This window comes from Protopterus annectens, chromosome 1.part2 (assembly GCF_019279795.1).
Source record: "Protopterus annectens isolate FY-2018-M chromosome 1.part2, PAN1.0, whole genome shotgun sequence".
Lineage (NCBI taxonomy): Eukaryota > Metazoa > Chordata > Ceratodontiformes > Protopteridae > Protopterus > Protopterus annectens.
The window spans coordinates 364,445,089-364,469,530 of NC_056727.1; the positions used below are offsets into that span (position 1 = coordinate 364,445,089).

Below are 24,442 nucleotides of genomic sequence, written 5' to 3' on the forward strand. Positions count from 1 at the left end.
CTAATCCACAAAACAAAGGGGAAAGACTACTGCATTCCTTGGATATTCACAGACAACTTTGTTATTATTTGGACAGGACAAAGCCATTCAGGAAATCCGAGCAACTCTTTGTGTCCTATGCTACAGGTGTTCAAGGAAAGGCTATTTCCAAGCAGACAGTCTCAAAATGGTTAGCCCACTGCATACGCTTTTGTTACTCATTTCATGGAAAAACTGTGCCTACAAGCATCAGATCCCACTCCACCAGGGCCACAGCTACCTCTGCAGCTTTCCTCAGGGGGGTTCCTACCAAGGACATTTTGGAAGCAGCCACTTGGAGTTCAGTGCACACCTTCTCCAAACACTATCACCTTCCTCTATACTCTAAATCTAGAGCGGGATTTGCCACAGCAGTCCTGCAGGGCATCCTTGCTCCTCCTAGTTCCACTTAGTGCCTGCCACCCCTACTTAGCTTTGGGATTCTTCCCATCTGTAATGACTGCAGCTGTATGCATGATGAACATAGTACAGTTTTGTACCTACCATAAATGTAGATGTTTGAGTGCTCATACAGCTGCAGTCCAGGTTACCCCCCCCCCGTCCCCCCCGTCCCCTCTTAGGACAGGCCTTATGACAAACACCTTCTCATACAACCTATTTGGGGTATTCTTTTATGGTGTATTTGCTTGCAACTACTGTTTTTTGATTATTCTATATTTCATGATTACATAAATTTATGATGTTCTTCGTCTTCCCTTGCTGCAGTCCTGACAATTGGGTATAGTCCGCGTCCCAGTCGGCCCGAATACCAGAGTATAAGGCTGACATCGGTCATTAGACTGACGCCAGTACGTCAGGGTACTGCATGACCGGCGCCATTCTCAGTCTTTTTGCCGCATGGTCCGATGCAGAAGCAATTTTGTGCAGGTTGGCGTTCTGAGATTTTCGAAACGAGTTTCAGACCGTACAGAGTTGGCTAAGAACATTTTGGTTTTCTTGCCTCAGTATATTACGGATGTCAAAAAGTGAATAACTGTATTTCTTGTGGGAAGCAGATACGGATTATCATACATTGTGTATACCTTGTTTAGGGCCTGAGCACGGCGTTGGTTGCCGCTCTTGTGCTAGATTTAATCTATTAAGAGGAGGCTTGATTGCTAGGTTAGTGTTTGGTTTGCGTTGCAATTATACTATGCCGTCGGATGCTCCGGCCTGCTTCATCTAAGAAAAAAACTGTGAAGTCTAGGGTGAGGAACCGCAGTCCCGGACGTCGGTCCTTTAGAAGGCCAGAGGTTTTGCCAGGAGTCTCTATGGAGTCTCAGGCAGATACTTTACTATTACAGGATGTGCCCTCTCAGGAAGTAGGCCAGGCTGAGGGGGCTTCTCAGGTAACTGTTCTTCCCTCTCTTCCCAAGGTTGTTAGGGCCTCTCCTTCTGTTTCCAGAGCTTCTTTTAGAGGAAGGCCAAGTTCAGCTTCTGTAGGGGCTTCTCCTAGCATTTCGGGCTCTGTGCCTAAGAAACATATGCTTAAAATGGCTGAAGATTTGATTACTCTGATTAGAGGTTCTATGCCCCCACCTGATAAGAGGCCTAGGGTGGAACAGGAGTTTGATAGTTTTGAACAGTGTTCACAGGCTTCAGAGTCTTCTGTGGAAGACTTGCAAGAGTTTCCTGCTTATTCTGATTCTGATGTGGATGATTCCACTCCTTCAGCTTCTCCTCCTGAGGATTTTCATTTTCAGAGACTCTTCACTCCATGAGGGAGCACTTTAAATGGGAAGGCCAAGATTACTCTGACTCCAGAAAAGGCTTAGGGAATTCTTGTTTTGCCTCAGCATAGGCCCTTAGCTATTCCTCCTGTGTTGAATGTGGTGGAGGATGTTTTGCAGAGGCTTCTCTGAACCCTGATTCCTTGCCTCCTGCTCCTGTTAAGCCTGATAGGTATTATAGGGTGCCGAAGCTCATAAGTATTTGTTTAAGAGTCCCAGGGCGGACCCAGAAACTGTTTCTCAGGGGCCTAAAGGTGTTAAAGCTTCTGTTGTTAAAAATCCTGTACCCTCTGATAAAGAGGCAAGGGCTTTGGATAGGTGGGGTAAGAAAGTATATACTTCTTCCACTCTAGCCATGAGGGCGGTCAATTTCATATGCTGAAATATCAGAATTATCTCCTTTCACAATTGAAATCTAAGGTGGATGCTTTGGCGGAAGGTATTGAGTGTAAAGAATTGCTGGATTTGGTTCATGTGTCTGAACAAGTGGGTAAGCATTCTTTGCAGTGTGGTTTTGATGCTGTTCAGGCCTCCTCGAGGGTGGCTGCTACTAGTTCTGTTCTTCGCAGACATGCATGGTTGAAGGATCAGAATTTAGCTGAGCATGTTAAGACCAGGATTTTGGATGCTCCTTTACAGTCTGATGTGTTGTTTGGACCGCCTGTGGAAGCAGTTTTAAAGAAATGGAGGACAAAGCTAAGTCTATGCAGACTATTAAAGATTTTTGCAGGTGCAACCTCCAGTTTAGTAGAAATTGGCCTGCTAAGGGGTGGACATATCCTGCTTATGGTTCCCAGTCTAGGCGTGGTAGGGGCAGGGCTCAAGGTTAGGCCTAGATCAGACAGTTCACCTGCTCAGACTTCTGGTGAGGGCAGCAGCTGCCAGTGGACTCTCGTCTGGCAGCTCCTTTGGGAGGAAGATTGTCTCTTTTCAAAGAAAATTGGGATTTAATCACTCAAGACAGATGGGTGCTGGATATCATTCATCACGGTACAGATTTTATTTCCACACAATGCCCCTTTCAAAGGCATGCCAGATGTTCCTCCTCCACAAAGAAAAGAGGCTCTCAAGCAAGTTTCTCAGTTACTCCAGATAGGGGCTATTCAGCCAGTCCCTGTGTTAGAAAGGAGCTTCGATTTTATTCTCGCCTGTTCCTAGTACCAAAGAAGGGGAACACGTGGAGACCAATTTTGGATTTATCTATCCTCAACACTTATCTGGACATTCCCAAGTTCAAGATGTTGTCGTTACAGCAACTGTTACCTCTGCTGGGCAAGGATCACTGGATGGTAACTTTGGATCTCAAGGAAGCTTACCTTCATGTGCCCATAAGGCTAAGTTGCAGAAAGTATCTAACTGGAGATTTTCATTATCAGTTCTCTGCATTGCCCTTTGGCTTATCTACTGCCCAGAGTATTCACAAAGGTTCTGGCTCCAGTGATAGCTTACTTCAGGCTTCAAGGCATTCAAATTTATCCTTACTTGGACTGCCTGATTCTGGCTCAAGAAAAGGAACACCTTCTACAGCATCTGGAATATGTCATAGCAGTGCTAAGATGCCTAGGGTATTCTGTGACGAAATAAAGTCCAGTCTAGTACCCTCTCAAGACATGTGCTTTCTGGGTGTGAGACTGAATACAGCAGCCCAGATGGCCTTTTAACCCCGGACAAACAAAGAGTCTGTCACTTTACTTCAACTATCTCATCAGTCCGTGCTGACTGCAAGGACAGTCCTTCAAGCATTAGGGTTCATGGCATCTTGTATTCTGGTGCTTCCCAATGCCAAACTGCATATGAGGAAGCTGCAATGGTATCTCAAAATGTATGGACACAGCACTGCCAAGATTTGGACACTGTCATTCAAATAATACCTTGCCTTCAAAGGAATTCTTGTGGTGGGCTCAGGAATGTCACCTAAACAAGGGACTCTCTGTGACCCGCCAGAGGCGGAGTCAGATTTTAACGACAGATGCCTCGGACACTGCTTGGGAGCTCATCTAAATGGAAAGTGGATACAAGACAAGTGGCCTGCCAGACTACAGCATCTACATATCAACATGAAGGAGATGTTAGCAGTCCAGTTTGCATTGATGGCGTTCAAGGAGTTACTTCTTCCAGGGCAGGTGTTGATTCTGACAGACAACACAACTGTCATGTGGTACATCAACAAGCAAGGGGAACACATTCTTATCCTCTATGCAGGCAAGCAATGATTTTATGGGAGACTGCGTTAAGCCTGCAACTGACTCTTCAGGCAAGGTTTCTGCCAGGAGCACAGAACTCCCTAGCAGATGTATTAAGCAGACAAATCATGGATCCCCACAGTGGAAACTGGATCTTCATGTATTTCAGAAATTGACAGTGTCATGGGGAACTCCAGACATAGATCTGTTCGCTTCTCCACTAAACCACCAGCTGCCAAAGTATTGCACAAAGGGGTTTCATCACACAGCTTGGAAAGTGGATGCTCTGTCTTTCAGTTGGAAAAACCTTCATGTCTATGCCTTTCCACCTCTACCTCTTCTTCCAAAGGTATTACTAAAGGTCAGACAGGACAGGCCAAGGATGATTTTGATAGCTCCAGATTGGCCTCGGCAACACTGGTACCCACTTCTAAGGAGTCTTGTAAAGAAGCCTCCATGGCCTTTACCTCTGATTCCTCATCTGTTATCTCAGAAGGACGGTCATCTGCTCAATGTCAAGCTTCAATCTCTTCATCTCACAGCTTGGCATATTCTGTGTTGAAGCATGGTAGGTCTCAGCTTCCTCAACAAGTTTTAAATGTGATTATGGAAGCTAGAAGGCCTAGTACTAGGAGAGTGTACGAGAAAAATGGAAGAGATTTTTATTTTGGAGTACAGCAAAGAATTTGGAGATTTCAGAGCCTAATTTGAGTGTGGCTCTTCAATATCTTACTGAATTGTTGGACAAAGGTTTGTCTTTCTCTTCCATAAAGATTCATGCTGCAGCAATTTCAGCTCACTATGATTGTGACCCACCTTTGTTTTCGCATCCTTTGTTCAAGCAGTTTCTTAGAGGGGCAAAGAATATAAGACCCCCAAGCTCCTACTCCTGCTTGGGATCTCAATTTTGTGTTGGAAAAACTTACTCTACAACCTTTGAGCCTGCAGCTACTGCTGAATTGAAATATTTGTCATGGAAGACTGCTTTTCTGTTGGCTATTACTTCTGCAAGAAGGGTATCTGAGTTGCAGGCCCTTATGGCAGTAGAGCCCTTTTTGATTTTCCATAAGGACAGGGTATCATTACGTACTAATCCTTCCTTTATGCCTAAGGTGGTTTCTAGTGGCTTTAAACCAAACTATTCATTTGCCTTTTTGCAGATCCTCAAAATAAAGGAAAAGATTTTGCACACTTTAGATGTACACAGGCAATTCGCTATTATTTGAGCAGGACTAAAGATTTTAGGCAGTCTCAGCAGTTACTTTGCTTTAAGTTCACAGGGCAAGCCTGTGTCAAAACAAACTATTTCTAGGTGGATTGGCTTTTGCATTGCATTTTGTTATTCCCATCATGGCAAAGAGGTTCCAGCTGGGATTAGGCCTCATTCCACTAGGGCTACTGCCACTTCAACAGCATTTCTAAGGGGTGGCAACTAAGGATATTCTGGAAGCAGCTACTTGGAGTTCAGTGCATACTTTCTCTAGGCATTATCACCTGCCTATATACTCTAAGACTAGAGCTGGTTTTGCCACAGCTGTTTTACAAGGCATGTTGTCAGCTCCTGCTACTTTATAATTTGCCAGCCTCCCTTACCTCTGCTTTGGCATTCTACCCAATTGTCAGGACTGCAGCAAGGAAGGCGAAGAACATAGTACAGTTTTGTACCTACCATAAATGTAGATGTTCGAGGATTCCCTTGCTGCAGTCCAACCTCCTTCCCTCTGTGTTTCAGGGTGGTTGTGTAGGTGAGTTTACATGCTTATATTTTTGTATATATTACTGTATATATTGTACATGTTTTGGTGCAGGTTGTTTTGGGACTTGTCTTTTGGGTCTTCTGACATCTGGGGCAAGAAAAGACTGAGGAAATGACGTCGGTCATGCGCATTAGTACCCTGACGTGCTGACGCCAGTCTAATGACCTCTGGTATTGACTATACCCAATTGTCAGGACTGCAGCAAGGGAATCCTCGAACATCTACATTTATGGTAGGTACAAAACTGTACTTTTTGCCTTCCTTCTGGGGGCACCTGACATCTGGGGCAAGAAAAACTGAAGAAGATGGCGTCGGCTGTCTCTTTTATACCCCTGCCGCTCTGACGTCAGGGAAGAAGCGACGACAACCGACACCGGACCTAGACTTTGGAATTCGGCTGACCGAGGACCCGCCTGACGGCAGGATAACTCATCTGTAATGACTGCAGCTGTATGAGCACTCGAACATCTACATTTATGGTAGGTACGAAACTGTACTTTCTGTTTTACAGAGCTTGCAATTGTCTGTTTTTCCCACATGTTCAGTGGACTTTGTAAACCAATGTGTATGTAGTCCACTATCCTTGGCCACCACTATTAACCTTTTATCTTTTTGTTTAAATTCAGCACTCATTAACCACTCCTGCATCACATCCTGAACAACATGAGGGAATTTTCTGTACTTGCAACTATATTTATGCCTTTTCCATATTTCATACCTTGTACTCTGATCCCTTCTCCTTATATTCTTTCTTTTGTTTTGTTTTTTGTGGCATATTCAGTTGCTGCCTGATTTTTGTCTCCTTCTGGTTTGATTTCCTTTCCTGCTTGGCACCAATATGCTTCTTCTCTACTCTAACCAGGGAAGTCATCTTATACTTGTCCTCCTCATGTTTTTAAACTTTCACTATGTTTGGATCTGGTAAAGTCACCAGATGTGTATGCAGTCCTACAGTTGCAGATCTACACATCTAATCAGTTTTGAGGAGGCCCATACCTCCTTCAGAATGAGGAATATATAATCTTGGTATACACTGAGTTTTTTTATACATCATTTGATAATCTTGAACCATTTTTCTTGTTTTGCTGTCCAAATATTCCAGTACCTTCTGAGGCCAATCAGTCCCCTGAAACTGTAAACTAGAACAGGAGGCACTAATTGGTTTATAGCTTGGACTTTGTTCCTAGATGTCAGAGTTGTTTTCAGTATTAATTTTAGTCTTCTAAAATATTCCTTACTGAGCTTTGTTCACACTTGTTAATGTTTTATTGTTGATCCTTCATCAATAACTTTTTTGATGATAAAGGAAACTGCTGCTCCCATACAGATAGAAATATGTTGGTTTAAGTATTAGCTACTGGTGCCCATGGCCACAGCAGTTATTTGCTTATAATAAGCATTTTGAAAAACAGGCTATTGTCTAAAACTAAGAAGACTGTATCACATAAACTGTTGATATCTTTTGTATTTATAGTGGTAAACGTAAATAAATGTCGTCTTGAATCATTTTCATATGCATTTGGAATGACTGTGAAAAGTTTGTCAATATCAAGGGCTACAAAACTAATAACATTACTATTTCTAGTTTCACATCGTTGCCCAAGTAAAAGTAAAACATGATCGCTGTCTTATGCAACTGTCTACATGACACAAATATAGTTTAAGAACATAATCCAGATCCTGTGAACATCATAAGGTATGAACAATTTTCTGGTGGATATTAAATTGGATGCTAGTATATTTGATGAATTGTTTGATTTTTTTTGTACAAAATCATACTGTTGTAGTATATTATGATCTGCCAAACATTCATAAGGACTTACAAGAGATACCCTTATGAGACTAGTAGTCTTGGATTGTGTTCTTAAGCTGTATTTGTTATTGTCTGATTATCAGAAGGATGGAAGTTGGGAGAGGCTGAGAAAGGACTGAGAAGCACTTGACGACATCACCCATTTTATTACCTCTTCTGGCATTCATGCTGACATAAAAGGGTGCCACCAAATGGAAGTGCCCTGCTTGCAATAGGAGATAGCTCAGGTTGCTTAAAATCTGCTTCATAAGATACTCTCAAAGATTGGTCATTATGATAAGCTCCTTTTGCTCATAGTAGTTTCCTTTTTAAGTCTTTCCACTTTTAATAATTACCCTGCCTTTTTTCCCTTTTATTTATTTTTATTATGTATTTGTTGGTTGGAACCCTTATCTGTTTCCTTTAGCAAACTTTGTGCCTTCTTTTCTGTGAAAAGTTGAAATATGTACTAGTACTTGGAGTGAGCACAAAATGTAATACTAGGAAGCTGATTTGCCTTGCACCTCCATGATATTATATGATCTTCATAGCTGCTACTATATGATCCTCATAGCTGCTGTTCATGTGAAACGTTACCTTTAACAGTAGTTTCTAGGGCTCACGATGCATTACATCAGAACTATGTAGCTGGTTTTGAATCTTCATATGAATTTATCACCGCTGTACTTTACTGCTGTGGTGACTTGTAGTACTTTCTAGCTCATGGATCGTGGTGTGCTGGCAAATCTAGTTTCCTTGATCTCTTTGTCAAGGATTATGGGAGAGTTTTTTTAGTAGAAACCTACAAGTTGGGAAGGGGGGAATTCAGGCATAATCTCCACTGTTCTTTTTGACTTGGAACAAACCAGTTTGATTCCTTTATTGTTTTTTTGTCAAAAATATGCTTAGTATTTTGTTAATTTTGTTTATGGGCTAGTGAATGTTTCAGTAGAAATCATGTTTAGTTTGTTCCTACAAATTAATGTTACAATGGCTCGGTGACCTTTGAGGAAAGGTATACACAGAAATGAAGATTACAGTTGTATTTTAATCTACATTTTAGTATGTTAAGTAAACAGTCTTACACAGTCTTTTCCTGTAGTGAACTGTTGCATAATGGAGCTGCAGACAGTATTTTGGAAGCAGTAGTGTGTATACTCTGATATGATCGATAGTACCATTATATGATGACCACGTACTTCTTTCAGGAGCTTACAAATGTACAGAGTTGCTTAGTACTGGCGATTTAGTCACCAGTATTTTTTTCCACCTAACATTTGGAGCCTTATAGTAAGAAATGCATGTTTACTTTTTAAAGGCAAGAGCAAGGCTGGAACTACGGGAAAAAGCAACAAAAAACGATGCAGAAGATGTTGTAGAGATAATGAAGCATAGGTAATGTATTTTGTTTTGCATGGGCATTAGTTACTTGCATGTAGATTATGTAGTATTTGCTTCCCTTTTAAGAAACTGGTAATAGAAATTGCTAACTTCTATTCTTTATTAACAGTAAAGACCAAAAATAAAAAATGTGGACTGCCTGAAGTTAGGAAATAATTTGCAGTTAGTGTGATACATTTTCTACCTTCTGCAGAGAGGTTGCAGGGAATGTCTGATATATAAGCAATTTGATTGATGCACTGGTTTGTACACGTGCATTTGCCCTACCTGATTTTTTAAAACACGTGGAGAGGAGTATGGATTTTTTGTACCCATTCATAAGAAACATAATGAATTCAAATAAAACTACAGGCTAATAAGTTAAGTGCTTGACATACACTTATGAATTCTTCATAAAAAACTGATACTTTGTACCTAACCATCTGTTGCTTAACAAAATATGAAATGTACTCATCTGAATATTCTGTTATTTCCAAAGTTGCTCATTTTTTGCATAAAAAAGATCCACATTCTTGGTGATGAATTATTTGCTTGCTTGCTTGCTTGCTTATATCATCTGTTACTAACATGAAGACAGTTTAGATAGTTTACATATTTTCTAGTTTGTGAAGTGTGGATGACAGAAATCTGAAATATAGAGGCTAATCTAACAGCATAGCTAGATTTAGTTGACAGCTAGTAGAGTCTTACAGAAATTTGTTTATAGTACTTAACCCCAGTGGTCTTCATAAAGAAATTATTTTTGAAATAAAGCAAGATACGGTAAAGATGGCCCATTAAGGGAAAGCTAACATTGACCATTTTATGTAGAATATTTTTTGGTAGCCTCTGAATGTTGCATGTAGAACTTTTTCTGGTAGCGTTTAAGTTTAAAAACTCTACCTTAACTGTATGAAATACAGAACTGAAATATGGGTTTGACTGGAGCTATGCGTTGTGGTGATGCACTCATGTTTAATTATAGGTTCATAGGTGTGTATTAGGCTAATGCCCTTGGAGCCTTTACAAGCCTAGCCTGTAGAAGTGCCCTGGCATCGTGCCGCCCGATGTTAGTTCCCAGTGCCTCTATCAAGTAGAGCCACTGCAGTGGTCCCCGTGGAGAACTTTCTGTTTCCTATCCACTCATCAAGATTTCTCTTGAAGAGGGCCAGTGAGGTACACTGCTTGACATGTATGGGAAGTCTATTCCAGAGCATGGGCAGTCTCTGGGTTATGAACCTGTCCCTCCAGCAGGTTCTGTTGATTGTGGTAATGAGGTTAAGGTCTCTGGAGTGCGTGGTGCGGAGGGATTTGGATTTCTTTAGATGTAGCATTTCTAACACAGCTGGGTCAGACATGGCTTTGTAAGTCAAGCAGAGATCACCTCTTAGTAGACAATATGAGACAGAGAATAGCTGAAGTTTTTTGAGTCTGTCCATGTAGGACGTGTTTAAAGCCTAGGATCCTTTTCATGAGGTACTTTTGTGGCCTCTCCAGCTGCTGCATTTGTGTAGTGAGGTACATGCCAAATGGAGCATTATACTCTATGACTGGCCTAATGAGGGAAGAGTAGAGAGAGATGATGACCTCTTTCTTCCTGGATGCAAAACCCTTAGTAATGAGATGTGTCACATAGAAGGACTTGCTGACCACAGTGGCAATGGGGTGGTTAAAGAAGAGGTTGCTGACAACTTGTGTGCCCGGATCTGTTATAACGCCTTTGGTGTTCAGTGGGCTTCCATTGATGTGGTTGGTCTCAATGAGGCCTTTCTGTAGGATGTCTTCATCATTTGGGGTGTTAATATTGACTGCCAGCTTGCAGTCATCTGTGAGCTTGGTCAACCAGAGTTCCTCCGTGTTGGCCTGGACTTCTGAGAAGTAGATGCCAAACAGGAGAGGACCCAGGACCAACCCCTGTGGGACTTCACTCGTGACTGGTCGGCAGTCTGACTTGGAGTCCGCTACTTTCACACTGTGGGTTCTATATGTGAGCCAATTTGAAACCCACCTAGTGATATAGGGGTTGATGCCTAGAATGGTATCAAAGACCTTGGCCAGATCGAGGTAGGCTGTATGAAGTGCCTTGCCCTCATCCACAGCTCTGGTGACTGACTCAGAGAAGTCAACCAGGTTGAGAAGGCATGATCTACCTTTCACAAAACAAAGTACATGGGATCTAGAGTTTGGAGATTCCTGATATCCTTGTTAATTAGGTCCATGATGATGCACTCTATAGCCTTATATATCAGACTCATCCAGCTAATGGGGCGATAATTCCCAGGGTCTGTAGTCGTTCCCCCTTCATGAGAGGGATGACTGTAACAGTGAGCCATTCGGTAGGGACAAAGCCTGAGGTGAGGCTGTGATTGAACAGGGCACACAGGTATGGTGCCAGTTCACTTTTTAGTTCATGTAGAACACATCCAGGGATATTGTCAGGTCCCATGGAAGCTGTATTCTTGGCTGCAGTAATGCTGACTGCCTGGCAATCCTCCGGTATTGTGATTGGTTCTTTGGGGGGGGGGGGTAAAGTTGGCACTGAATCTGTCGGACAGTATGTTAGCAATATCTGTTGGCTCAGTATGGGAGGTACCGTTGTGCAGTAACTCAGGGAAAACCTAGGTATTGCATGGAGATTTTTGATGTAACTATAGAAGGCTTTGTGGTTGTTTTTAGTGTCTGCCTCAATTCTGCCTTCATAGCTGGTTTAGAGGTTTTGATGAGGGATCTCAACTTTTTGTTGAGGCTAATAAGCAAGTTTTTCCAGTTTTGGGACTTCACCTTTTCTTCAACAGTTTCTTCCTTCTGTTGTAGAGTTTATTAATGGCAGGGGACCACCAGATTGGCTTCCTTTTTGAGGAGAGCGTCTTGGTTCTGTTGGGTTTGGCTAGTTCCTTGCATTTATGTACGCATTTGTACAGTGCACTGGTGTATGATTTGGCAGTCATGCATCTATTTTCCATTGACATGGGTGCTGTGAAGTCAGCCACCTCTGTTTTTAGGAGACCAAAGTCAGCTTTGGAGAAGTTTTTCATGTTGGGTACCTTTGTGGGGGGTGTGGGTGAGATGTGGATTTCCATGGTGATTAGTTTGTGGTCGGATCTAACCAGGGAGGCATTGACTATTGGTCTGGAGCAACGGTTGCCCATGTTATTAATAACCAGGTCAAGGTTGTTGCTTCCTCTAGTGGGGATAAGAATGAGCTGGTCCAGGGCATTGGAATTGATAAATTCCAGGAAGCATTGGGCCAGTGTATGAGTAGTTTTCCCAGTTGATGGAGGGGTAGTTGAAGTCACCTAGTATGAGAGTGTTGAGTTGGATCCTAATAGTTTCCAGGGTGCTTAGGAATGTGGAGTGAGAGTCTTGAGACATGGTTGGGGACCTATAGCAGGCTACGACCTGAATCGCCATCTTACCGATTGTTAGTTGTACCTGAAGTATCTCAGATGCATTATGCTGGGCTACTAGTCTGGAGGTGTGCATATCCTTTATGAATATGGAGATACTACCGCCTGTGGAGTTTCGGTCCATGTTCTGCGGCCGAAAGTTGTGGAATGAGTAAAAGCCTGGTAGCACAGGGGTGCTTTCTGCTGCACCAGTAAAACAGGGCAGCAGCAAGGATAACCCATTAATATGTCCATAGGAGCACTGGTGTCCAATGTTAGAAGAAACTGCAGTGTTAATAATTACTTTCTTACCCCTTTAGTCATTACTAAAATAAATTACACTAGTGATTTCTTATTATTTAATTTAAATTATTCAGTGCCTTCCACACATTTAGACCATCAGCAGCACAGAAAGGGACAAAAGGTGGAGGAGCCTCAATCTATAGTAGATTTAATGTACAAGCATAACTGTACATTAAATAGAACGATACCCTGGACTTTATCCATGTGCAAATCACCATAGACAAAGTCCCATACCATATCCTAGGAAGTTATAGATCACCCTCTATATCCCTAGAATCCCATAGCTTGTACCCAGGCCTACTCATGACACTAACCATTAAACCAATTACCCTCTTCACGGGAGACTTTAACTACCCCGCTGTAGACTGGGAAACATACACTGCCTCATACTTGCAGACATGATTCCTGGACTTTATTAACACAAATATTTGGTAACCCTAGCAAACTCCATAACAGTTAGGAACTATTTCATCCTAGTAAGTGATAGTTTATCAAAATTCAGTGCCCCTTCCAACCCCAGGTTCACAGCAACCTATACAAAATTGTTAACAGAGACGCTGTACAACCATACAAATTGCTGTTAGAGGCTTTTGTACCTACTTGAAGTAAGCCCAAGATAAACTCTAAAAACAAACCACACTGGTGGAATCCTAACCTTAATAGGGTATATAACAAAAAGAAAAACGTCATAGCTATTCAGGAAGAGCAACTCCCACAATCATAGGAGCTCTCTAATGAAACTAAACAAGTACCTAAGAGGACTAATTAAAGGCCTTCTACAGCTATGTCTGAAATCTCAAAGGCAGCAAACATCAATGTGCTGAATTGGTGGTTTTGGTGCCAACTTCACTGCACAGAATGGCATAGTGAATTTTTCTGGCTGACTAATTGCTAAATTTGCTCACAGGTCCTGGTGACAGTTGTTAAGGCCAAAAACACAGCCTCAGTGGGCCTCGACAGTATCCTCGGATGCCTTCTATATAGCTTGAAACATGACCTGGCAGAACCACAGACAGGATTCATAAAGTCAGAATTGGTGATACTACCTACATTAAGACACCAGTTACGAGCAGGGTACGTCAGGGCTCCGTGCTGGGACCGCTCCTATTTAGCATCTACTTCTTGGAGGTAAAGGCTGATGTTGGGAGCCTTTGGGTGACCAGGTTCATAGATGACTGTAAATTGTGAGCTATTATAGATTCCCCCATGACACAAACCTCTTATAAGAAGATCTAACATAGACAAATGGCTGGTGCCAATGTCACAGACTACAGATCAATGCCAAGAAATGCATTATAGTGCCTTTTGGAAAAACTACCACCTAGGCTAATTACTGTATCGATAAGACACCCCTAACAGTTGACCCAGTAGTCAGGGATGTGGGAACATATGTAAACAGTAATCTGTCCTTTTACCAACATGTGGCCAAGGTGGTAATTAAATCATTCTACATCACCAGACAGTTGGATTGGACTGCATGGCTAAGGTAATAAAGCCGTAGTGGTCATTGACCTAGGATATACCTAAGAACATTGCTAAATGAATGTGCTTCCTAATTCCTAACATTAGTTTAGTACCCATAGATTGGCAAAGATTCTGCAGCCTTTTTAAAACCTACATGTGCACAGAGAAGTTTGTTCAGTACAACCAAAGGTTTTCCCCAAAATACTCTGTAGTAAAGTATTTGGGCGGCCACGGTGGTGCAGCGGTTAGCATTGCCACCTCATAGCAAGAGGTTCTCCGGTTTGATCCTCGGCTGGGGTGCCTTCTGTGCGGAGTCTGCATGTCCTCCCTAAGGTTGCGTGAGTTTCCTCTGGGTGCTCCAGTTTCCTACCACATCCCAAAGACATGCTGTAGGTGGACTGGATACTCTAAATTGGCCCTAGGCGTGAGTGTGTGCATCTGTGTGCCTTCCGTGGAAGGTTGGGCAACTTGATACCGTAAAACTCCACTGCCAATCATTAGCGGACAGGTGATCCACTGTGGCGACCCCTAACCGGGAAAAGCCGAAAAAAGAAGAAGAAGACTCTGTAGTACAGTATTTGTCTGTGGTACATTCTGCAGATGTTGATTCTAATTTTGTAGTTCCTGGTAATTTTTAAGTAGTCTGTAGACCTCTTCATCTGTAAGGCAGAAAAGTAAGTGGGTGATTGTATTCAGTTAAACATATGTAGAAGACAAGTACGTTTAGGATAGATTGATAACTAGAGAATATTGTCATTGAGAGAGCTGTTGATAGGTGCAGTGAGTAAGCTTGTTAAGATTAATAGGTAGGTACTTTTTGGGTCGAGGGTCTGTAAAGTCATCCTGTCCTTTGTTTTGATATGTGAAGGTAGGGGGTTACAGTGGGCATTGCAGTTCTTTTTTAATCTGTACAGCTCAGTGTTTGTCCAGATGATCTTACTACCTGAATTCTCTTACTCCAGACATTCCAGGATTTATGACTGCTGTAGCAATTGTACCTGTACTTTTTGCATCTTGTTTATCTCTTAGATCTTTGAACTGTGGTTTTATTGATGCTATATAAGTGAAATTTTGTTGCCAGGGGTGTTAAGTGGTTCTTTCATTGTTAATTATTTTTGTATTTGTGAAGTATGTTATTTATTTAAACTAACATAAAAGGCACAGTAGCGATGCAGGCAGTAAACACAGCACTAACCAAAATGCAGGAAACAAAGCTGAAAAAAACGCTGCTTCATGAACTTTAAAATTCGGATTTATTGTGATACAAACAGAAGACGTGGTAAGCGCTTCCACCTGGATAGGCTTCTTCAGACCAGTTTTTACACATTTGATAAACTGCCCTTAAAAATCTTAGAAATAAATGAGAGATGGCAGTCCAGTATAAAAACTGTGGTGCATGATTTCTGAAGTGAACTTTCACATTGCCCATTGCAATTTTGATGCTGAAGGTAGCACTGCTGACATCTGTGTTTTTTATGGCTAGCACATTTCTGCTAAACTGTCTAATAGAATGTTTCAACATGTAAGGCCAGAGATTTGGGTTTATTAAAGGTCTGTTCAAGTGTTTTAGACTTCTTACCAATACTGCGAATCTGAATACACCTGTCAAAAATTCTGATAGTTCTCCTTTCTCAAATAAAAGTATTAGTAGTGCTGCCCTTTGAAATAACTAGTGTGTTAGGCAACTTGTCTCTCTTTCAGACCTTGTAGCCAAGTCATCTAGTCACTATGCTGTTATCCAGCAAGTTCATAGGTTAGTACTAGGCTAACTGCCCTTGCAAGCCATTGTAAGCCTAGCCAATTATCCCTTGTGAGGCTCAAACCCTGCACCTTGTCTTTGTAAGGTAAACACCTTAACCACTAGGCCACCCTCCCAACCCATTCATTAGTTCTGAGCATCCAAGACTGCCTCCTCTGGAGCAGCATTTGAAAACAGGTGGCGATTTCTCAAAGTTTCTGTCTTCCTGAGAAATGATCACCTCAGACAAATGGGTGCTGAACACCAAAGCTGGCAGACATTCTTGGTCTTAAAACAGATTTTTAAGGACCCTTTGAAGAAGTCAGATCTTTATGGTCTAACAGCTGGATATTATGCCTTCTCAGTTCTTGGTGAAGAGAGTTGTAAACATGGTCACTGCATGCCTCATATGCCTTATGCTTATTTTTTTCTATCCCAAAACACTTGAAGTTTATATAAGTGATGTGTTCACTACCTATAAGTGATGTCGTTTGATGCATTTTGCACCATTTCCTGCAAGCCTTCTTACAGGAAGACCATTTTAAGTATGCGGTTTTATCTTTTAGGTCCGTCTTCCACATCTCATTCCTTCATGGTGTCTTCATAGTAGTTGCCTTCCTCAGAATTAAGAAGCTGCTAAAACTGCCCTGTTTTACTGAATGAAGGGCAGTTAATTTTACGCACAATTTACTGGATTCTAAACTTTTACTATGATACGGCTCTGTTTTGTAGAGTCATGATCAAGTCTGCTGAATATGTACTCTGTCCCTTTCATAGGGGCATTCCTACATTTGATCCAGCATCTTCAAACACTTGTAGTGCTGGCAGAGCTGTTGAGTTGCTTAAGAGTTCAGGCAGGTGAAATTCTTCATATACTCAGAGTGATTAATTTTTTTTGCCATTTCTGCTTGCAGACTGTAGTGCAAGGGTCCTGCAATGCATTCAATACCTACAAAACTATAATCATCTCCCTGGGTTCCTTTTGTGTCACGCCTACTGCAAGAAGTCAGTAGATTAGTAGAAGGGCCAAATTAATCTGTGGATCAGCTTGTTTTTTTCTGCTTTTGGTGATCTATGAGAGGCTAGTCAGTCAGTTTATGGGCATGAAGTTCCTGGGCATAGATTATACATAATTGTTTAGGCAAAAAGAATCCTTTAGTCTTTACAAGTTTTCTGCTCAGTTCTGAGTTTTGCGTAGTCAAACAGTATGGTCTTGTATCTCATCAGGTATGCACTGCAGGTAACTGCTGAAGGTGCAGCAGCGGTACATACACACGATTACTTAGTTACAACTCTGAGAAGTCCAGGAGTGAACAGTTGTATGCCAGTCTCTTGGTATAGAGTCACACCATTTCTTACCAACCTCACTAGAAAATGTACAGCTTCCTCTCTCTCTCCCCTCTTGTTCACCCTCCTATGTATTTCCTCTACTTTTACTAACTCTCACTTATTTCTACTCTCAAAACTAGAACAAACTTACTGCAAAAATGCCAAACTTGCTACCAGCCTATCCAGCTCACTCTCAGCATTGTACTGCTGTCAAACGACCCAACTGACTTGAATTCCCTAATATTCTAAAACTCAACCAAGTAAAACTGGCACAGAAAATCTTGCACAATCAGGCCGCCTGCCTCTCACTTACCTCCCTCATGTCCTGGTCCTCCCCTTCATGAATGCTCAAGTCCACTGACAAATTATTCAGTACAAATATGATTCATGGTGATGCTCTTTATTTCTCAACTGTATTGTGAAACTAGAAATTCTCCTTATTTTGAGTTGTGCTTAGCTTTCACCTATTTGACAAGTGGATCTGTAATCCCTGTTTACCTCCAGGATAAATTATCCTCCTCTCTTCCTCATTTCAATCACCCTTTTCTGTCTTCTTCCTCCTCCACATAATACCCACTATTTTCGATTGCTCTCTCTTACTGTACCACATCTTTTCTCCTTTCATTACTCTCCACTTGCCCCTCATAAAATGTTTCCTGAAATATGTGGTATTGTTCAGTGTTGTAATATTGTCAGTGCTAGAGCTTTTCTGCTTGGGGAAACCACTGAAAAGGGGCTTTCTGCCCAGAATTTTTGCTTAACCAAATGCAAATAAATAAACATTCTGACTTCATGGACCCTCCAAGATGGATCCTTCAGTTGGGTCCTTGTCCATTGTAGACTAAGAGTCAGTATTTTTTCTAGGAAATTCCCAGCTTGTGTCATGCATATATGGTGCCAGAAAAAGCTGTATCTTGCACTGACTATGTAAGCACATGTAGCGCTTGAATCTTCCAGGTCTTTTCTACACTTCACACAGTTCAGATACTTTTCCTAATGCATGTTGAAAAAAAAAAAACATTCCCAACATTTCATGCCTAGGTACAAATCCAGTAAGTGTCACAGTCAGATTACTAGCCAATACCCACACTGATACTAGCTATACTGTCTTAGAGGCATGTGATGTAAGGCACTGCAGTAGGTGTCAGGAGTTCAAGCCTACCAACTACAGAAGAAAGAAACTCTGTTCTTGGCCTGCCTTGTTATGAAGATGGTAGCATCAGCTGGAAAACCAACATAGGAACAAAAGCTCAGACAGCAGGCTGCACTCCAACTCTCTTGCATTATTTTCATTGTAAAAATTGCCTTTCAGCTCCCACAAGTGTAGAGTTTGTCCTCAGTAAATGAGGGCCCGTGCATATATCAGTTCTCTTAATTGGCATATGACAGTAGGCTTAGAAGACACCAATGGTTCCCAATGTCCTTCAAGGATGCATCTGCAGTCCTTACATATGGGTTGTCCTGCCTCAGGCAGCCCTTCGGTCGGCCGGATTCTAAAGTCTGGGTCCGGCGTCGGCTGATGTCGCCCTCTCCCCGACGTCAGAGCGCCTGGGGTATAAAAGCGTCAGCCGACGCCATCTTCCTCAGTCTTTCTTGCCGTGTGGTGCCCGAAGCAGAAGCAGTTTGCAAGTGCCGGTCGGCCAGCTCCTGTAACTTCAGCTACCGAAGACTTCAAAAGCTAAGTACCCCGTTGGGGACTCTTTCTTGCCTCAGCCGATGTCAGATCAAACGCTTAAAGTTAATAATTGCTTAACTTGTGGGAAACAAATACCTCATAAGGATTTCCATTCTTACTGCCTCCCCTGCCTAGGCCCAGACCACGACGTCTCGGCCTGTACAGCCTGTGCCTCCTTCAACCGACGCACTCTTAGGCGTCGGGCAGAGTTTGCAGAGGAATTTTTTGGGGCTAGTTACTGTTACAATATGCCGTCGGAGATTCCGACTTCTCATTTAACCAAAAAATGGAAGGACAAGGACCGACACACGTGGACCGTGGTTTCGGCTGAAACCACGCCTAGGCCTACCGCGAGTGTCTTGGTCTCGGCTGAAACCGAGTCCTTGGTACTTCCGACCGTCGAAACCGCACAACCGACAACCTCGGCCCCGGAGGCCTCTTCTGAGTCGGTTATAGAATTTCCCTCAGAAACCGGTGTTCCGGAAACATCCGACACCATTTCCCTAGACAAAACTACGCCAGCACGTGGAGCAGCCAGGCCTCCTGCATCCATGTCCATAAAGGCATTCACAAGGGCTAAAGCTGCTAAACAGCCAAAATCACTGCCTCCCAAGGCTATTCTTCAGGGATCCACTACAGGTTCACAGATTTTAAGTTTAGCTGAGGACCTTATTTCCTTAATTAGGGGCTCTCAGCCACATCCGGACAGGGGCTCTCAACCTCCTCTAGACAAAAGGCCCAGGGTTGAGCCCACTGATCCCCAGTCCTCTGATGAGGCCTCAGATGGCTCTGCTCTTTCAGACTACCAGGAGGAGGCCTTTACGGCCTACGAGGATTCTGATGAAGAGGAATCTATTCCCTCTGCCTCCCCTTCTGAAGAGCTGTCCTGTGGGGAGACCCTTCACTCCATGAGAGAGCATTTCAAATGGCAGGGCCAGGAATTCTCTGATTCCAGGAAGAGATTAAGGACTTTTTTGCATTTACCTCAGCATAGACCTTTGGCTATTCCTCCTGTTTTGAATGTCATTGATGATGTGTACTCTGAGTCTAGCATTACCCCTGACTCCCTTCCTCCGGCTCCTGTCAAAGCAGATAGGTACTACAGGGTCCCGGACTCACATCATTTCCTTTACAAGGCCCACTCTGCTGACCCTGAAACTATTTCCCAGGGCCCTAAAGGGGTTGCATCTGCCACTACTAAAAATCCACTCCCCTCTGAAAGGGAGTCCAGGGCTTTAGAGAGATGGGGTAAAAAAGTGTATACTTCTTCCACTCTTTCTATGAGGGCATTAAATTGTCAATTCCATATGATACAGTACCAAGAGTATTTGTTAGATGAATTGCATAAAAAACTGTCTTCACCTGAACCCCTAGATCACAAATCACTTCAGGATCTGGTACATAACTCCCAACAGGTTAGCAACCATTTCTTGCAGTGTGGTTATGATGCATTGGAAGCTTCATGTAGGTCAGCAAAGACAGGTAGGCATGCTTGGCTGAAGGAACAAACCCTGCCAGATCATGTTAAAGCAAAGCTTCTGGATGTGCCACTGGAAAAGCAAAAGTTATTTGGCTCCACTGCTCAGGAGGTCTTAAAGAAATTTGAGGAAAAGGCTAAATCTGTACAAACAGTCAAAGATTTTCTCCAGGTCCAACCACCAAGATTCAGCAGAAATTGGCCCTCTAAGAATTGGTCCTTTCCAGACATAGAGAGATTTCCAAGAGGCAAGAACAGGTGTGCCAGAGGTAGAGAGCAAGCTAGAGGCTCCTACAGAGGACGTCAATGGCAGCCTCCTAACCAGAGAGGTAGTGCAGGACCTACAACTGCTGCACAAGGACAGACTCAATGACTTTACCTTGACCTCGCCAACCAGGGCTCAATTGGAAGCACCTTTGGGCGGAAAGCTATCTTTATTCTCAAAAAATTGGCACAGTATTACAAGGGACAAATGGACACTGCAAATAATAGACAAAGGATACAGGTTCCATTTTCATACATTACCAAAAAGAAAAGGCATGCCAAACCTGCCACCGAATCAAAGGGCAAAGGCTTTAAAACACATTTCCAACCTATTGCAAATGAAAGCTATAGAAAAGGTTCCTCTCACAGAACAAGGCCAAGGATTTTATTCCAGACTATTCCTTGTCCCAAGAAAAGAAAAACAATGGAGGCCTATTCTCGACTTGTCCGCACTGAATACTTATCTCATTGTGCCAAAATTCAAAATGCTGACCCTACAGCAACTCCTTCCCATGCTGGGCAAGGGGTCTTGGCTGGTAACTCTAGACCTCAAGGAGGCATACCTGCATGTCCCTATCAGACAAAGTTGCAGAAGACACCTCAGATTTCATGCAGGTTCAGAGCATTATCAATTCTCAGCATTGCCCTTTGGCTTATCTACTGCGCCCAGAGTATTCACGAAATGCCTGGCATCAGTAATTGCACACTACAGACTTTAGGGGATTCAAATATACCCATATCTGGACGACTGCCTTATACAAGCGGACAGCCAACAAACTTTGGTAAAACACTTGAATTATGCCATCCGCCTACTTCAGGCTTTGGGATATACAGTCAACATTCACAAATCAAGACTTGTTCCATCCCAAAGGATAATTTTTCTGGGTGCGAAACTAGATACAACCACCCAAATGGCTTTTCTCACGGAAGAAAAACAAAGACAACTACCGGATTATTTCAAAAATCTGACAAAACAAACTCAGCTGACTGCAAGGAAAATCCTGCAGGCCCTGGGTTACATGGCATCTTGCATTCTTCTAATCCCACAAGCAAGGCTACATATGAGGAAACTACAATGGTACCTAAGGAGTTTATGGTGTCAGCACAGTCACAGCCTAGAAGCTTTGATACCACTCATTCCATGCCTTCAAAAGGAATTTCTGTGGTGGGCTCAAGCAAGCCAGTCAAACAGGGTCTGCCCTTCAGCAAACCAATAATCAGCCAAACCATTACAACGGACGCTTCAGACCATGGATGGGGAGCACACATGGAGGGCAGATGCATTCAAGGACTATGGTCACAGAAAGAATTGCGTATGCACATAAACCAAAAGGAAATGCTGGCGGCGATACATGCAATCGAGGCCTTCAAACATTTTCTGCATCAAGGACACCTGCTAATAAGGACAGACAATACCACAGTTATGTGGTACATAAACAAGCAAGGAGGTACCCATTCCTACCCTCTTTGCAGGCTGGCAATGAATCTTTGGGAACTTTCCCTAAAAATCAATATAGAGCTGCAATCCCAGTTTGTGCCAGGAAAAGACAATATACTGGCGGACAGCCTAAGCAGAAATATCATGGATCCACACGAATGGATGCTGCACCCAGCCATCTTCCTTCAGATAACACAATCATGGGGGAGGCCGGGCATAGATCTTTTTGCCTCCCACCACAACCATCAGCTAAAGAAATTCTGCTCAAGGACATACCACCCACAAGCATGGAAAGTGGACGCCCTCTCTTTCAGCTGGAATACTCTAACAGTGTATGCATTCCCACCTCTTCCATTAATGACCAAGGTCTTACTGAAGATCAGGACAGAGCAGCCCAAAGTGATTCTGATAGCTCCAGACTGGCCCAGACAGCAGTGGTACCCACTGTTAAAGAGCATGTCACGCACAAAACCGTGGCCTGTACCACAATGGCCACTTCTTCTGACACAACACAATTACAAAACTCTGCACTCCAGCCTGAAAACCTTGCAGCTGACAGCCTGGAGAATACCTTGACTCCTCACCAGGATAAGCTATCCAAGACAGTGAAGGACATCATCATGGAAGCTCACCGGCCTTCCACAAGAAAGGCATATTCAGCAAAATGGAAAAGATTTCGCACTTGGAGCACCACAAAGGGCCTAGATGCGACAGTGATGAACTTGGCACATATCCTGGAATACTTGGCAGAAATGCTCCACAATGGCCTTTCTTACTCTTCCATAAAAATTCATGCTTCAGCAATTTCAGCAGAATACAATACTGATCCACCTGTCTTCTCTCATCCTCTCCTAAGGCAGTTTCTAAGGGAATTAAAACATCAATCCTCCAAGGAAACCACCAGTGCCTACATGGGACCTTAACTTCATGTTGGAAAAATTAACTCTACCTCCCTTTGAACCAGCAGCATCTTCAGAACTACAGTTCCTGTCTTGAAAGACTGCCTTCCTTCTGGCCATAACCTCAGCAAGAAGAGTATCTGAGTTGCAGGCCCTCATGGCAGTACAACCATTTCTTATTTTTCATCAGGACAGAGTCTCACTGAGAACCAATCCTTCATTCATGCCAAAGGTGGTATCCAGGGTCTCACTGAACCAAGCTATTCACCTGCCTACCTTCTTTCCAAATCCACAAAACAAAGGGGAGAAACTTCTGCATACCCTGGACATTCACAGACAGTTGCGCTACTACTTGGACAGAGCTAAGACTTACAGAAAAACTGACCAGCTATTTGTAGCATATGCTGCTGGTGTACAAGGAAAAGCAATTTCCAAACAGACAATTTCAAAATGGATAGGGAATTGCATTTGATTCTGTTACTCTTTTCATGGCAAAACTGTGCCAGCTAACATTAGACCTCATTCCACCAGAGCCACAGCCACCTCCACAGCCTTCTTAAGAGGGGTGGCTACCAAGGACATTTTAGAAGCTGCTACATGGAGCTCCGTGCATGCATTTTCCAAGCATTACAACTTACCCTTATATTCCAGATCCAGAGCAGGCTTTGCTATGGCAGTCCTGCTGGGCATTTTAGCTACACCATCCCTTTCTTAGATCCTACCACCCCCAGCTTGGCTATGGTATTCTACCCATATGTAAGGACTGCAGATGCATCCTTGAAGGACATAGTACAGTTTTGTACCTACCATAAATGTAGATGTCCGATAGGTATGCATCTGCAGTCAGGTTTACCCTCCCTCCTTCCCCTCTGTGGTATTTCCTGGGTACTTATCCCTCTTATAGCTAGCTGGAGTTATCTATTATGGTGTATTTGTTTTATATTACTGTGCATGTTTGGAATTTTTTTGCATCTCTCCAAATTTAGCCTTCCTTAGAGTGCACCTAGCATCTGGGGCAAGAAAAACTGAGGAAGATGGCGTCGGCTGACGCTTTTATACCCCAGGCGCTCTTGACGTTGGGGAGAGGGCGACATCAGCCGACGCCGGACCCAGACTTTGGAATCCGGCCGACCGAAGGGCTGCCTGAGGCAGGACAACCCATATGTAAGGACTGCAGATGCATACCTATCGGACATCTAAATTTATGGTAGGTACAAAACTGTACTTTCTAGGAGATGTATTCGAGGGCATAAGCATTGCTAGTCACTATTTGACTATCTGGCACTCAAAACCAACCAAACGATTCTGCAGACTGGTCCTTGGAATCATTCAACCATGCTTCAGACATGTTTGGGACTGAGGTCTACCCTCAAGCCTAACACTGTTGGCTGAGATTGAGGGGATGCCACTGTTTTTTCTACACTGTTCACTGTCGCTGTGCACCAAGGCTGTTGGCTCAAGACCTAAGCATTGAGCAAATCGTTGATGTCTGCTTTGAGCTGGATTCAGGAAAGTGGGAATGCATCCTTAGGGAACATGGCTTAATGCCAGCACCAGTCCCGTCTTCATCTGTGAGTTGCCTTTGGTTGGTCTTATTGGCAGGCCCCAG

General features: G+C 43.0%; 1 protein-coding gene across 1 annotated transcript in view; it reads left to right on the top strand.

The window, feature by feature from the left end:
* Positions 1–24,442, top strand: part of MCM8 (minichromosome maintenance 8 homologous recombination repair factor) — a 929,462-nt gene that overhangs the window by 763,917 nt on the left and 141,103 nt on the right. Inside the window, exon 17 of the mRNA XM_044056450.1 lies at positions 8,799–8,875. Within this exon, the coding sequence (XP_043912385.1) occupies positions 8,799–8,875 (77 nt within the window). The remainder of the gene's footprint in view (positions 1–8,798; positions 8,876–24,442) is intronic.